The 12,132-nt window shown below is 44.8% G+C and overlaps 1 protein-coding gene across 1 annotated transcript in view; it reads left to right on the forward strand.

Moving 5' to 3' along the window:
- The window catches only part of UACA (uveal autoantigen with coiled-coil domains and ankyrin repeats), a 50,004-nt gene that overhangs the window by 12,607 nt on the left and 25,265 nt on the right, over nucleotides 1-12,132 (forward strand). Inside the window, exons 4-18 of the mRNA XM_017736983.1 lie at nucleotides 323-411; nucleotides 1,225-1,289; nucleotides 2,112-2,169; nucleotides 2,651-2,721; nucleotides 2,823-2,926; nucleotides 3,743-3,927; nucleotides 4,432-4,469; nucleotides 4,816-4,905; nucleotides 5,467-5,574; nucleotides 6,580-6,612; nucleotides 7,129-7,227; nucleotides 7,426-7,462; nucleotides 8,325-8,377; nucleotides 9,507-9,650; nucleotides 10,166-12,132. Of these exons, the coding sequence (XP_017592472.1) occupies nucleotides 323-411; nucleotides 1,225-1,289; nucleotides 2,112-2,169; nucleotides 2,651-2,721; nucleotides 2,823-2,926; nucleotides 3,743-3,927; nucleotides 4,432-4,469; nucleotides 4,816-4,905; nucleotides 5,467-5,574; nucleotides 6,580-6,612; nucleotides 7,129-7,227; nucleotides 7,426-7,462; nucleotides 8,325-8,377; nucleotides 9,507-9,650; nucleotides 10,166-12,132 (3,141 nt within the window). The remainder of the gene's footprint in view (nucleotides 1-322; nucleotides 412-1,224; nucleotides 1,290-2,111; nucleotides 2,170-2,650; nucleotides 2,722-2,822; nucleotides 2,927-3,742; nucleotides 3,928-4,431; nucleotides 4,470-4,815; nucleotides 4,906-5,466; nucleotides 5,575-6,579; nucleotides 6,613-7,128; nucleotides 7,228-7,425; nucleotides 7,463-8,324; nucleotides 8,378-9,506; nucleotides 9,651-10,165) is intronic.

Raw genomic sequence — 12,132 nt, forward strand, 5'->3', positions numbered from 1 at the left:
CATCTAAATCTAGCTTCACTACGCTGGAAGTGAAGATCAGTGTTCAAAGTCTTGATCTTGCCAGGTTTGAATATTAAAGAGAAACTGAAACCACAGTGGTATTTCACCTGGTTCACTGATGCAGGTAAACACTGATTGTTGCTCAAGAAAGTTGCCTTATTCCATGAAGTAACATCTACAGAACCCTTAACTTTGGATGCTGTCCAGAGCTGGCCCCTGTAACACTTTCCTTATACAGCCTTTGGCTTTGGCTTTCCTGGCCAATATTACCATTTCTGTGTACAAACCAGCTGCACCTAAGCAAGGTTTTATCTTTTTTTAGATTCCATGTTGTCGCATCAAAGGGAAACCTGGATTGCTTGAACACCATCCTCGTGCATGGAGTTGATATCACAGCCACTGATGCTGCAGGTGGGTTTCCTCCCTGGCTCAGGGCCAACCTGAAAATGCTCTCAGATGGGTTTCATTCTGGAATGAAGCTGAACCACAGGATAGCTCTTCCTTCTTTTTGTAGTTGGTAAAAAATGAATTATTTGTGTGACTTGTTGCTGGTCTTGAGGAAACTGGTCGTGTCCTGTCATGGAGGTCACGAATGCAGCAGAACTTAAGGAATGTGGGTTTGTGCTGCTGTAATTGTGTTTATAATATGCTCCAGACACACTGGTGAGATCAGCATTTCTGGGTGACAGCAACAGGATAAGAAGAGTTCTAAATGAACTCGAAGTGAGGATTCAAATGGAATGTTGTGGGAGGTGTTTGTGTGCCCAACTGGGCCTCAGAAGCTCAGAGTTCATCTGTACCTTCCAGATTTCCTTGTGTGATAGCAGAGTTTGTGGAAGGTCTTATAAAGAGACAGTTAAAAACAGGTGCTAATTTTCAGATTGTTTGCCTCAGAATTTAACATGTTTAATATGAAGCTGAAAACAAGAGAATTATAGAGAAAACTTGGCCTCCTCTTCTTGTGGGAGAGCTTATTTTTTAAATGCTTGTGTGGAGTCAGCTGCAGTATTTTGACATTAATTTCAGAAATGAACTCTCATTGTTGAATGAAGATTCACTAAAATAAGAAAAGACTGTAACAAAGTGAGGTGTAGACAGGAGATGTCACAGCACAGACAGATCTGGGGGGATTGACCCACAGGAGCTGTTGTATCTCAGATGCTGGGAATATTCATCAGAAATTCATTCAAGCCAAACCCTGAACTGCTGTTGCTCTCTTTTTAGGCAGAAACGCCCTGCATTTGGCTGCTAAGTATGGCCATGCTTTGTGTTTGCAGAAGCTCTTGCAGGTACTAAAAATACAGCTTGTCTCTACAGCTCTTATATTGAGGGGAAAAACGTGGTTTTAAATACACTGATTCAAAATTGGGGTATGTGATTTCTTTCTTAACCAATCAGATTCTTTTTTAAAAATAAGAGTCATGGGAAAAGACTTTCATGTTAAATAACAGGTTGGGACGCTAAAATAAAGAGAATAAACCTTTTGGTGTTACTCTTTTCATAGACAGTCAAATCAAGTTGTAGTTTGTGCTTCTTGAAGGAAATGGGGCTGAGTGTCTTTTAAAGACTGATGTTCCCTGTCTGAATGCAGTTGGATTTAGGAGCAGTAACACCATCTGCTCCAGAGTAGTGTTTGCTTCAAAAGCTGGGCATTTATATCCACAAACTCTCACTAATGAAACAACGTTGGAGAGTTGTCTTAGGTTTGTGTGATGTTTATTCTTTTTTTTTTTATTTATTTATTCCGTTCATGATTATTTGATTTTTTTGGTAATTTTTAATGGTTTTTTGTTTATTTTTTAACTCTTGTTTATTTGCTGCATGTCTCAATGCAGATATAAATAGCCCATTATCTGTAAAAAGTCTAATGAATTGTGCAATTTCTTTGCACAGTCTTAACTTTTTTTACGCCTTTTGGTCAGTGTGTTCAGAGGCCTAAATTGCACAGACCCAGATTTCATTCCTTCATGTCTATCACTATATTTGTAGCTTCAAACTTGCATATTTTTTGCTTAAATCGCATTTTACTGCTTTAATTCAAACCTCAAACACTTCATGTTGTCAATGCAGTCTGAATTCTAATTGATAACTGGGGTTGTTTATTTTAACAGTACAACTGTCCAACGGAGAATGTGGATCTCCAGGGAAGAACTGCTCTTCATGATGCAGGTGAAGGGCTTGGCTTTGCTGGTAACTGTATAGAAATAAAGATTTAATTAATGGATTTACTTCCAGATGGGCTGGATTCTTCTCTTTCAATTTTGGTGACTGTAGTAGGAGAGAGTGTTTTATATTGTCATGGCATTTGTCCTCGATAATGAACTTAACAGTGTTAGGGGGCTTGTAGGTCTGAGATGAAATTGAGTAAAATCTTCAGATATCATGAGCAGAGTTTTAGGGCAGTGCCTTGAGTAGTTTAAGACATCTTTACTCTGGGTTTTCTGCACCCTCCTTAGGCTGCAGAGTGTCTGGCACAGACAGGAGTGTTGGATTTCCTATGGATACTTCGGGTGGTGTGAGAGCTGAGCCCTGCAGCCTTGTCAGGCTTTAACTCAGTTGTGGCCATTTTGGTGGAGCAGATAGGCCCAGGGCTGTGCCTGGGGCCTCCCCAGGCTGCTCTCAGTGCCTCCCCTCCCTGCTCTCTCCACAGCCATGTCCGACTGCTCTGCCAGCATCCAGCTGCTCTGCGACCACGGCGCCGCCGTCAACTCCAAGGACGGGGTAAGGGGCTGCCCTCCCCCTCCTCCTGCACAAACCTGCTGGAGCTCTTGGCCTCCTCTGCCTCGTCCCCCTTCCCTCACCCTCTGCCCTTCCTCCCTCAGGACGGGAGGACACCACTGGTGCTGGCCACTCAGATGTGTCGCCCCACGGTCTGCCAGCTGCTCATAGACAGGGGGGCCGATGTCAATGCCAGGGACAAACAGAGGAAGCTGCCCCTTAGCAGAATAAATGTGCTAAACCTGGGGGAAGAGAAGCTGGGATTTAGTTCAGACATTCAACACTGCAGGTAAACCTGGCCTTTTGTACTGCTCCTGCTTGCATCCAAAATACTCCAGGCTTGTTCCTGCCAGCAGGGAACCTGCACTTGGTTGTTTGAAGGGTCTGTCTGTCCAAAGCAGCCCTTGGGGTCAATTTACAAAATGGGCCATGGCAAAAGTGGTGCTCTGGCAAGAAGTCCTGAGTCCGTTGGAGCTCCCAAGGGACCTTGACCTGTTTATTCCTGGGGTCAGGGGAGGAGGGTTCTATTTGTAGCTGCTGCTTTTGCCAGTTATTTCTTAGAGGACTCCTGCATGACATGAGGCTGCCGTGGGGCAAAGCCTGGCTACTCGCACTGCATGTCCTGCAGTTGGGAAGTCTTTGGGAAGCACTGCCAGGGCTCCCAGGCACCCCGCTCTCCAAACCTTGTCTGAACTCCTTGCCTGGTGTTTGTTGTGTCTATTGAGATTTGTGTCTTATAGAGGAAACCAAAGTCATGGGAGTTCTCCAGACAGTGGCTGACTCTCAAAGGCAGCACATCTGTGCTGGTTTCATGGAAATACTGCTATTATGGGGGGTTTGTTTGCTTTTTCACAAATATTTAAACATTGCCCAAGTGACTTTTGAAAGCTGTTTCCTCTCTGGACAGAGGAAGGGTGCCTTGGCTGAAGTTTCTGTGATTAAACATGAATGTACCAGGGGTTAGCTCTGTAAATGATGCACAGTGGGATCCCTGGATCTCTCAATCCCATCTCTCTCCCCATCCCAGGACTGCCCTAATGTTAGGCTGTGAATATGGCTGCAAGGATGCCGTGGAGGTGTTGCTCAGAAATGGTGCTGATGTTGGTTTGACTGATGGCCTTGGGCATGACTGTGCTTACTATGCCAGGATTGGGGACAATATTGACATTTTGGCTTTAATAAAAGCTGCCGTTGAGGACTCTGGCAGAGGTAGGAGGAACCTACAACACTTTCCTTTGGGTGGAATTGTGTCCCTACTCCTGTGTCTCCACAAACTCTTCTGGAGGGCAGCTGTGGTCCTTTGACCACAAAGGTCATAAACTGTCTGGTTGGGAGGGGAAAGACAGTTTTTTGGGGTTGTTTGGTTTTACTAAAGCTTTAAGGGGGATGCAGGCTCTGATGCCTTGAGGGCTTAACAGTATTGATTATGGAAGTTATTTACCCTTATTTTACAGAAATAGCCTTTATTTTATAGAAATAAATAGCCTTTTTTTTGGTAGTAATAGCCTTTATTTCATAGAAATAAATAGCCTTTATTTTATAGAAAAGCTTGTGAATGTTTCCATGTTTGATTAATTGGGGGCGTGGTGAGCTATTTTTTGAAATGCCCTCCCAGGGTGGAAAGGGGATAGAATTAGCTGAATGTGTTGCATTGTTGCATGAACCTGAATGAAATGCCTTTTGTAACTTCCTATTTTTGTGGTGCTTTTTTAGGAAGAGACAGCATGAAGAGAGGGCAGGCTGAGCGAAAGGTACTTCCTGAGGCCATTTATCACTGGGGTGTTGAGAGGGGAATCAGGATTGTGCTGTGACACAAAACAACATCAGTATTTTCTGAATTAACTCCCTCTGTGGCTGAGAAGGTCCCCTCTGTAATCAGATGGTGTGGCTGGTTCTGGTTGGAAGATATTCCATGATGGGCTTGTTCAGGATTGGAGTTTGGACAGGCCTCCCATTTGTGTGAGGGTGAGGTCATGGGTGACACCTGTCCCAATGGGAACTGGGGAGGATTGGGCCCTGGGGAGGCTGGGAGGGAGGCTGGGATGTTCACAGGACACAACAGGGATATAAAGGAATGTTTTCCTGCTGTACTGACAGGTCACCAGCATGTCCCAGAAGCGGGGCCGGGGCTATGGAGCACAGGAGGAGCTCAGCGTCAAACTGTTCCAAAAGGAACCACACGCCCAGGTGGGTGGGGAGGATCCTGGGCCCTGTGGATTCCCACTGGGATAATGAGCCAGAGGCACTAAAGACAAGCTGAGCTGGTGAAGTGAGCACTAATGATCCCATCAACAAAGGTCATATATTGCTGTTTACTTAAAAACTAATTGCATGATGTGGAGTGTGGCAATTATGCAGATGAGCTGTAAACTTTTTCAGGAAAAAACAGCACTTTTTTGTGTAATAAATAGTTGGAAGTGTGCCTTTCCTATCTCTTAACCTTCTGCCTCTGTAGTAAAATCAGAGTCACAAGCCAGGAAGATTTATCTTTTTAACATTGTCAAGAGATGTATGTTTGTGTCATACTAAAAATAATCTGTGTCATAATCGTTCTACTAACCAGCATTAATTTTTGAAAATGGCAATGACATTTCCATGTCATTGCCATTTTCAAAAGATTAGGCAGGGCCTGGAGTCTTCAGTGGCTGTTAAAACTATTGATTGGTTCAGAGTCTTTACCTTTCCCAATGTGTGTGTGGTGGGGGAGATCTTCATTATTTATTTTAAATTTCGTATTTCACTTTTAAGGACTTGGAGTTGGAAAACCAAGATTTGAAAGATCGAATGAGAGAAGTGCAGGAGGAGCAGAGGATGCTGCTGGACAGAATCAGTGGGCTACAGCTGCAGCTGAGTGAGGTAAACCAAGACGTGGAATACCTGGCTGGAAATCTGGGATAACCAGCTGGTGGTGACAGGAGAAGTAGCAAGGAAGGCACATGGAATTAGGATGTGGTGTCCATTGCTTTCCTGGGAATTACTGCAATGTGTGTCACTCATTTTCTGCTGGAAAAGCTTTGGTCTTGTAGTTAAATTGTGAGGAGACTGATGCGATGTCCTTCCCTGACAGCCAGGAATTGGAGCAATACCATTTGTGGCTCTGCCTCCCAGTGCAGCTGAGCCATGGGCTGCTCTGGAGTGTTGGGATTTGGAGATTGAGCTTCATCTCTCCATTAAGTGTCGGTGGTGTGTGGCACTACTTTGTCATCAGCTGGTTTTCCAGCTGTTACTGGAAGTGGAAGCACGGAGAAAAAAGTCTTCAATTGGCAAGAAAACAAAACCAAAGGTTTTTAATAGAAGTTTCTCACCGAAATTTGAAATGTCGATTTAAAAAAAAAATCCCTCTTTTTGGAGGGCTAAGTATGACCAGTAGAAAGAAAATATAAAGAAGATTTTTTGCTGGGTTTTTGCTTTGTGGAGGCTGTTTCTTTGCCGTATTTTTGTAGAGGTACGTTTATGCAGCTTTTCCTAAGTGTAGCCCATGGATGGAAAGAATATTTTTGAGTGCAGTCACTGGCTCGTCTGAACTCCTGTTCAAGCATTGCCTTTATAAAACAAACTTCTTAATAGCCGTGTCCCCAAATCAGCAAACTTCTTCTGAAAAGCTGTACTCTGCTGCCTCAGTAGTGTCTGTGTGTCTGTGCTAGGAAACTGAGGAGATATTCCAGTTTCCAGAGACATTGCTCTGTCAGACATCCTTAACTCGTGGCAAGAGAAATAGAAAATAGAGCAATAAAGCTGGATGGAAACTGGAGGGGGAGCATTGGAAACTGGGGTGGATTTGTCAGCTGATGAACTCTGTGCGAGCCCCTTAAACATAATTGAGGAAATGATTTGGGGGGGATTTTTTTGTTATTTTTGCAGGAGCAAATGTTTGCAGATGATCTTGAGAATGAGGTAGGATGTGTCACCTGCAGGTGTAACAGGACTGGGGAGTAGGGGAAGCAACTCTCTCTCTTTTATTTCCTGTACAGTTTTAAACACATTACTTAAAAGCTACCTAAAAATGCTGAATGAAGCATCTAATGCTCTGGATCAGTTTATGCAGCTCCACAGTATTTCTGTTACTACAAATAATGTGTTGTTCCCATGGCTCCTTTAAAGCACACTTAGGATATTCAGCACACTGATAATATTAAGCATCTCTTCAGTGGCTTTCAGTAATGCAAGACTAACAAATATGAATTAATTAAACAGTAGCAGATTATGTTGGTGCATATTCTTGACTCTTTCTTCAAGACTCCTCCTGTAGAGGAGCAGTCTTGAAGAAGAACTTCAGAAGCAAAAAATTAGGGATTCTTTCGGTGCTGATCTTGGTTGAAGTTCTGTCTAAACTCCTGGAAAAGGTGCTCGAGGTCTTATAAACCTGTCCATTCTTGTGGCTTTGGCTATGTGGCACTCCTTCTCTTTCAGAAAGATGAGTTGAAGAAAATCCTGACTACCAAGGAAAAGCAGCAGGAAGAAAGTTTAAGGACTATTGAAGCTCTCAAAGCTAAACTCAAGTATTATGAAGTATGTTGAGTGATCTGAAATGTGATACAGCAATTGATATTTACAGTAGGAAATACTTCAGCATTTTAAATTGCTGGAAGTGTTGAATGGTTATCTCACTGTAAAAGCTTTCCCTGCCCCTTCACCCCTAGTTTATCACAGAGCAGAAATTTGAAATGAATTTTCAACTTTATTTTTGTTCTTGCTGTTTGATTTTAGGGCGACTCTGCGGGGTCTGGCGGTAACTTTGGAAATAGTAAGTGCAGTTATTTTTTAAAGCTTGCTGTGCCTGATGCAGTGTTAGAATACAGAGATCAAGGGAGTTTTGGTCATCTCTTCCTATTGCTGGTCTGAAATGCAGCCAGGCCTTGTGTCCACCCCTGAGCCCTCCGAGCAGAGCTGTGTTTGTAGGTGCTGCCAGGGCACCATTGATCAATCTCCCAGGAGTGCCTGGCCTTGGGAAATGTGTCCGGGGACTCTGCTGTGTCCTCTGATGATGTGAAAAACGAGCTGAGCAGGATCCATAATCCCAGTCTTTCCATCCTTCCAAGCTAAACAATGCTTCTGCCTGGCTGAGGGGCAGCAGCTGTGTCAGTGTCAGAGCTGGAGTGGAGCAGGTTTGACTTTCAGCACGCGACCTGAGCTCACACTTGTGTGAGAAATGATCCCATTTCCAGGAACTGGAGTCTCCTGCATCCAGCCCAGCTGCAGACCTGCCTTGCACTTGTGTAACATAAGGGCTCTTGACAGATTAAATGATATTTTGAGTGTTTGGCTGCCTGGCAGGAGGAGTCATGGATGTGGAGTGCAGGGGATGCTTTTCCTGCTGTGGTCATGTGCAGACATGAGCTGGGCAAGCTGCCAGCTGTGACCCTTCTGCAGGACCAGAACCCAGCCTGGCAAACCACTTTTCCCCTCCTCCTTAGGAGGACTCTGGCCAGGTTTCCTGTGGGGATTAATTAAGTAGTTGTTGTTTTAATAACAAGCACTTAAACACCAGCCTTCAGCCTAGCATGGCCCCAGTGACCAGAATAAAGCTAGGGAGGAAAATCAGTGTTCTTGTGATTGTGTTACTGTTTTTAACCAGAGCCTAATCACTGTTTGCTTTGAAAATCCAGGAAAAGAAGATTTATTACTTAAACAAGGCCAAGCATTTGCAGTGGAATCCCAGGTAATAAATATTTTACCACTGGAAGGAACTGAGATAGTCGTGCGGGGAAAGCTAAACGTGCTTATAAATGTGTGTTTATTGAGCATTGCTTCTGAACACACGGTTTTGAGGGATTCTTGCTTTTCCATGTTTCTTTTTAACTGTGGGTGCCCTCTAGAGTCCTGTCTGTGACAGGGCTGTAAATGCTGGGAACTGCTGGGTCTGTCATGAGCTCTCCTAAACGTGTTTTACAAAGTCACAGTGTAAACTGGGGTACATCTCCATAATATTTTTCTTATTTAAATTCAGCTAATATTCAGAAGATTTCATTTTCCTGCCTGCTATATGGTAATATATCAACCTTTTAAAGCTACATTTTGGGTGTAAGCAAGGTCCACCAGACCCTTGGGGGTGGAATGAGACGGTCTTTAAGGTCCCTTCCAACCCAAACCCTTCTAGAATTCCAAATGACTGCATTCCTCACCCTTCTCAGCAAGAGGGGTCTGTTAACCATGACATTTTCTGTTCTGGTTCCTGAAAAATTGTTGTCATACGCTTGAGGGATGGGAGCAATATCTTAATAAATTAAATTTGCTCTAGAAGATGAGTGATTAAATATGAACGCAGAACAAGGGAAGTGGAATTAATGTATTATACCTGCCCCTCTAGGTTTAGGTTTAGATGGGGTATTGGGAAGGAATTGTTCCCTGTGAGGGTGGGGAGGCCCTGGCACAGGGTGCCCAGAGCAGCTGTGACTGCCCCTGGATCCCTGGCAGTGGCCTGGAAAGCCAGGCTGGACAGGGCTTGGAGCAGGCTGGGATAGTGGAAGGTGTCCCTGCCCGTGGCACTGGATGGGCTTTAAGATCCTTTCCAATCCAAACCATTCCATGACTGGGAAGCAGTAATGTAGAGCAATATTCAAGATTTTTGCTGTTAAAAGCTGAAATACCTGTTCCTCTACTATGGGCAGGAATAACTTTCCGTGGTTTTAAGAAAGCAAAAGAAATCTCTTGTATGAGTTATGTTCAGATCAACTGGATTTTAGACAGTTCCCTGGGTGAAAGTTCCCATTTTAAATGATAAGTACTAAACACGTGTCTGTGACTTGTCAGAGTTGTGAACGTGTATTTTTGTGCCAATTTCCTTTCAGTCCCGGTCTATGCTGAGGCCCCTGGAGCTCTCCCTGCCTACCCAATCACCCAGTTCAGAGAAGGAAACTTCAAAGAAAGAACTTGACAACCTGAGGAGCTGCTTTGGTGCAGCCAAGGAAGAGATCAGCAAACTGCAGAGGGAACTGTCTCTGACAGGCTGGACAGAGCTGGGAGCAGGCTGGGATAGTGGAAGGTGTCCCTGCCCGTGGCACTGGATGGGCTTTAAGATCCTTTCCAATCCAAACCATTCCATGACTGGGAAGCAGTAATGTAGAGCAATATTCAAGATTTTTGCTGTTAAAAGCTGAAATACCTGTTCCTCTACTATGGGCAGGAATAACTTTCCGTGGTTTTAAGAAAGCAAAAGAAATCTCTTGTATGAGTTATGTTCAGATCAACTGGATTTTAGACAGTTCCCTGGGTGAAAGTTCCCATTTTAAATGATAAGTACTAAACACGTGTCTGTGACTTGTCAGAGTTGTGAACGTGTATTTTTGTGCCAATTTCCTTTCAGTCCCGGTCTATGCTGAGGCCCCTGGAGCTCTCCCTGCCTACCCAATCACCCAGTTCAGAGAAGGAAACTTCAAAGAAAGAACTTGACAACCTGAGGAGCTGCTTTGGTGCAGCCAAGGAAGAGATCAGCAAACTGCAGAGGGAACTGTCTCTGAAGGCCTCAGAATGTAAAGCTCTGGCATCAGAGTGCGAGAGAACCAAGGCAGAGTCTGATGGACAGATAAAACAGCTGGAGGATGCTTTAAAGGATGTTCAGAAGAGAATGTTTGACTCTGAAGGCAAAGTGAAGCAAATGCAGAGCCACTTCCTTGCTCTGAAGGATCACTTGACCAACGAAGTGGCCTCGGGAAGCACCAAGGTGACAGAGGAGCTCAAGGAGCAGCTCCGAGAGATGAAAACCAAGTACGAGGGAGCCTCTGCGGAGGTGGGGAAACTGAGGAACCAGATCAAGCAGAATGAATTGCTGGTGGCAGAGTTCCAAAGGGACGAGGGAAGGCTGGTGGAGGAAAATAAAAGGTTGCAGAAGGAACTTGTGAAGTTGGAGATGGAGCGAGATAAAAGGGGCAGGAATGTCACAGAGTTGGAAGGGCAGCTCAAAGAGACAGCAGCCAAATTGGCCCAGTCTGTGAGCACAGAGAAGTTTGAGAACATGAAGAGTTTGCTGTCAAACGAGGTGAATGAGAAAGCAAGGAAATTAGCAGAGGTGGAAGGGGAGCGAGAGAAGCTGCAAGCAGAGGTTGTGCTTTTACAGAGGGAATCTGAGAATCAGAGAGCTCAGCTGGCTCAGCATGTGAAGCCAGAAGTGCACGAGCAAATGAGGAGTGGGTTTGAGCAAAGGAAAGAGGAACTGGGGAAGGCAATTTCTGAGCTATCACAGAAGAATGAGACCCTGCAGAAGGAACTTGAAAGATTGCAGGCTGATAACAAGGTGCTGAAGCAGCAAGCCCAAATGCTAAAAACTGAAATTAAAAGCCAGAATGTGCCTTTAAAAATTCATGAAGAGTTGAAGAAAACAAACGATCTGGCTGTGGGAGACCTGACAAAAAAGCTTTTTGAAATAACAAAGAAGTACAATGAAAGCAAAGCAGAAGCTGAAAAGTTGCTGGCAGAGAGGAACAACTTAAGTGAGAATATCAGCCACTTCCAAGCTGTGTACCTGTCTCCAGAGCAGCACAAGAAAGAGGTGGAAGCTTTAAAATCTAATGGGATTGAGCTTGAAAAGCAGCTTGCTGAGCTTCAGAAGAAATATGATGAGGAGCAAGCAAAAGTGGGCAAACTGGTGACGGAGAACACGGACTTGAGGGAGACCCTGAGGGATCAGTATGTGCTGGCGACCACACATGAGGAGGTTAAAACTGTCCTGAACAGCACCCTGGAAAAGACCAATGGGGAGCTGTCAGATCTGAAGGGGAAAATTGGAGAGATAAAGCAAGAGTTCCTGAGGGTAAATGAGGAAAATGGAGCTTTGAAAAGTAAGGTGAAACTCTTACAGAACCAAATAAAAACTGAGTATATAAGTTTAAAAGATCATGAAACCACAGTAAATACTTTAAATAAAAGCGTGCAAGAGCTGCAGGAGAACAATGCTGCCATTAGGGCTGAGCATAAGAGGGGGCAAGATGAAATCTTACAGTTGCATGCAGAAATTGAAGCCCAGAAGAAGGAACTGGACACAATTCAAGAGTGCATCAAGTCAAAATATGCCCCGGTTGCCTCCTTTGAGGACAGAGAGCAGAGCTTTGAAGCCACAGTGAAGGAATTAAGGGCAAAGCTGCAGGAACAGGAGCAGAAGTGCAGAGAAAGTGAGGAGGAAGCCCAGAAGTGCAAAGAGGAGAACGAGAAGCTCAGGAGTGGGGTTCTGTCCATCCAGAATGACCTTCAGCAGAACTACATCCTGGCAGAGAAATCCCACGAGCTGGAGCGGCTGTGTGCCAGCAGGATGGAGGAGCTCAACCAGCAGCTGAGGGCACTGCTGAGGAAACACATGGGGCAGGAGGGGCAGGAAGAGCAGCAGGACAGGGCCAGCCAGCCCCTGGCTCAGCAGCTCCCGGCACGGCACATGGAGGCCCTGAGGGAGGCTCTTGGTCACACAGTGGAGGAGCTGAAGGAAGC

This window comes from Corvus brachyrhynchos, unplaced genomic scaffold (genome assembly GCF_000691975.1).
Source record: "Corvus brachyrhynchos isolate BGI_N302 unplaced genomic scaffold, ASM69197v1 scaffold200, whole genome shotgun sequence".
Classification (NCBI taxonomy): Eukaryota; Metazoa; Chordata; class Aves; order Passeriformes; family Corvidae; genus Corvus; species Corvus brachyrhynchos.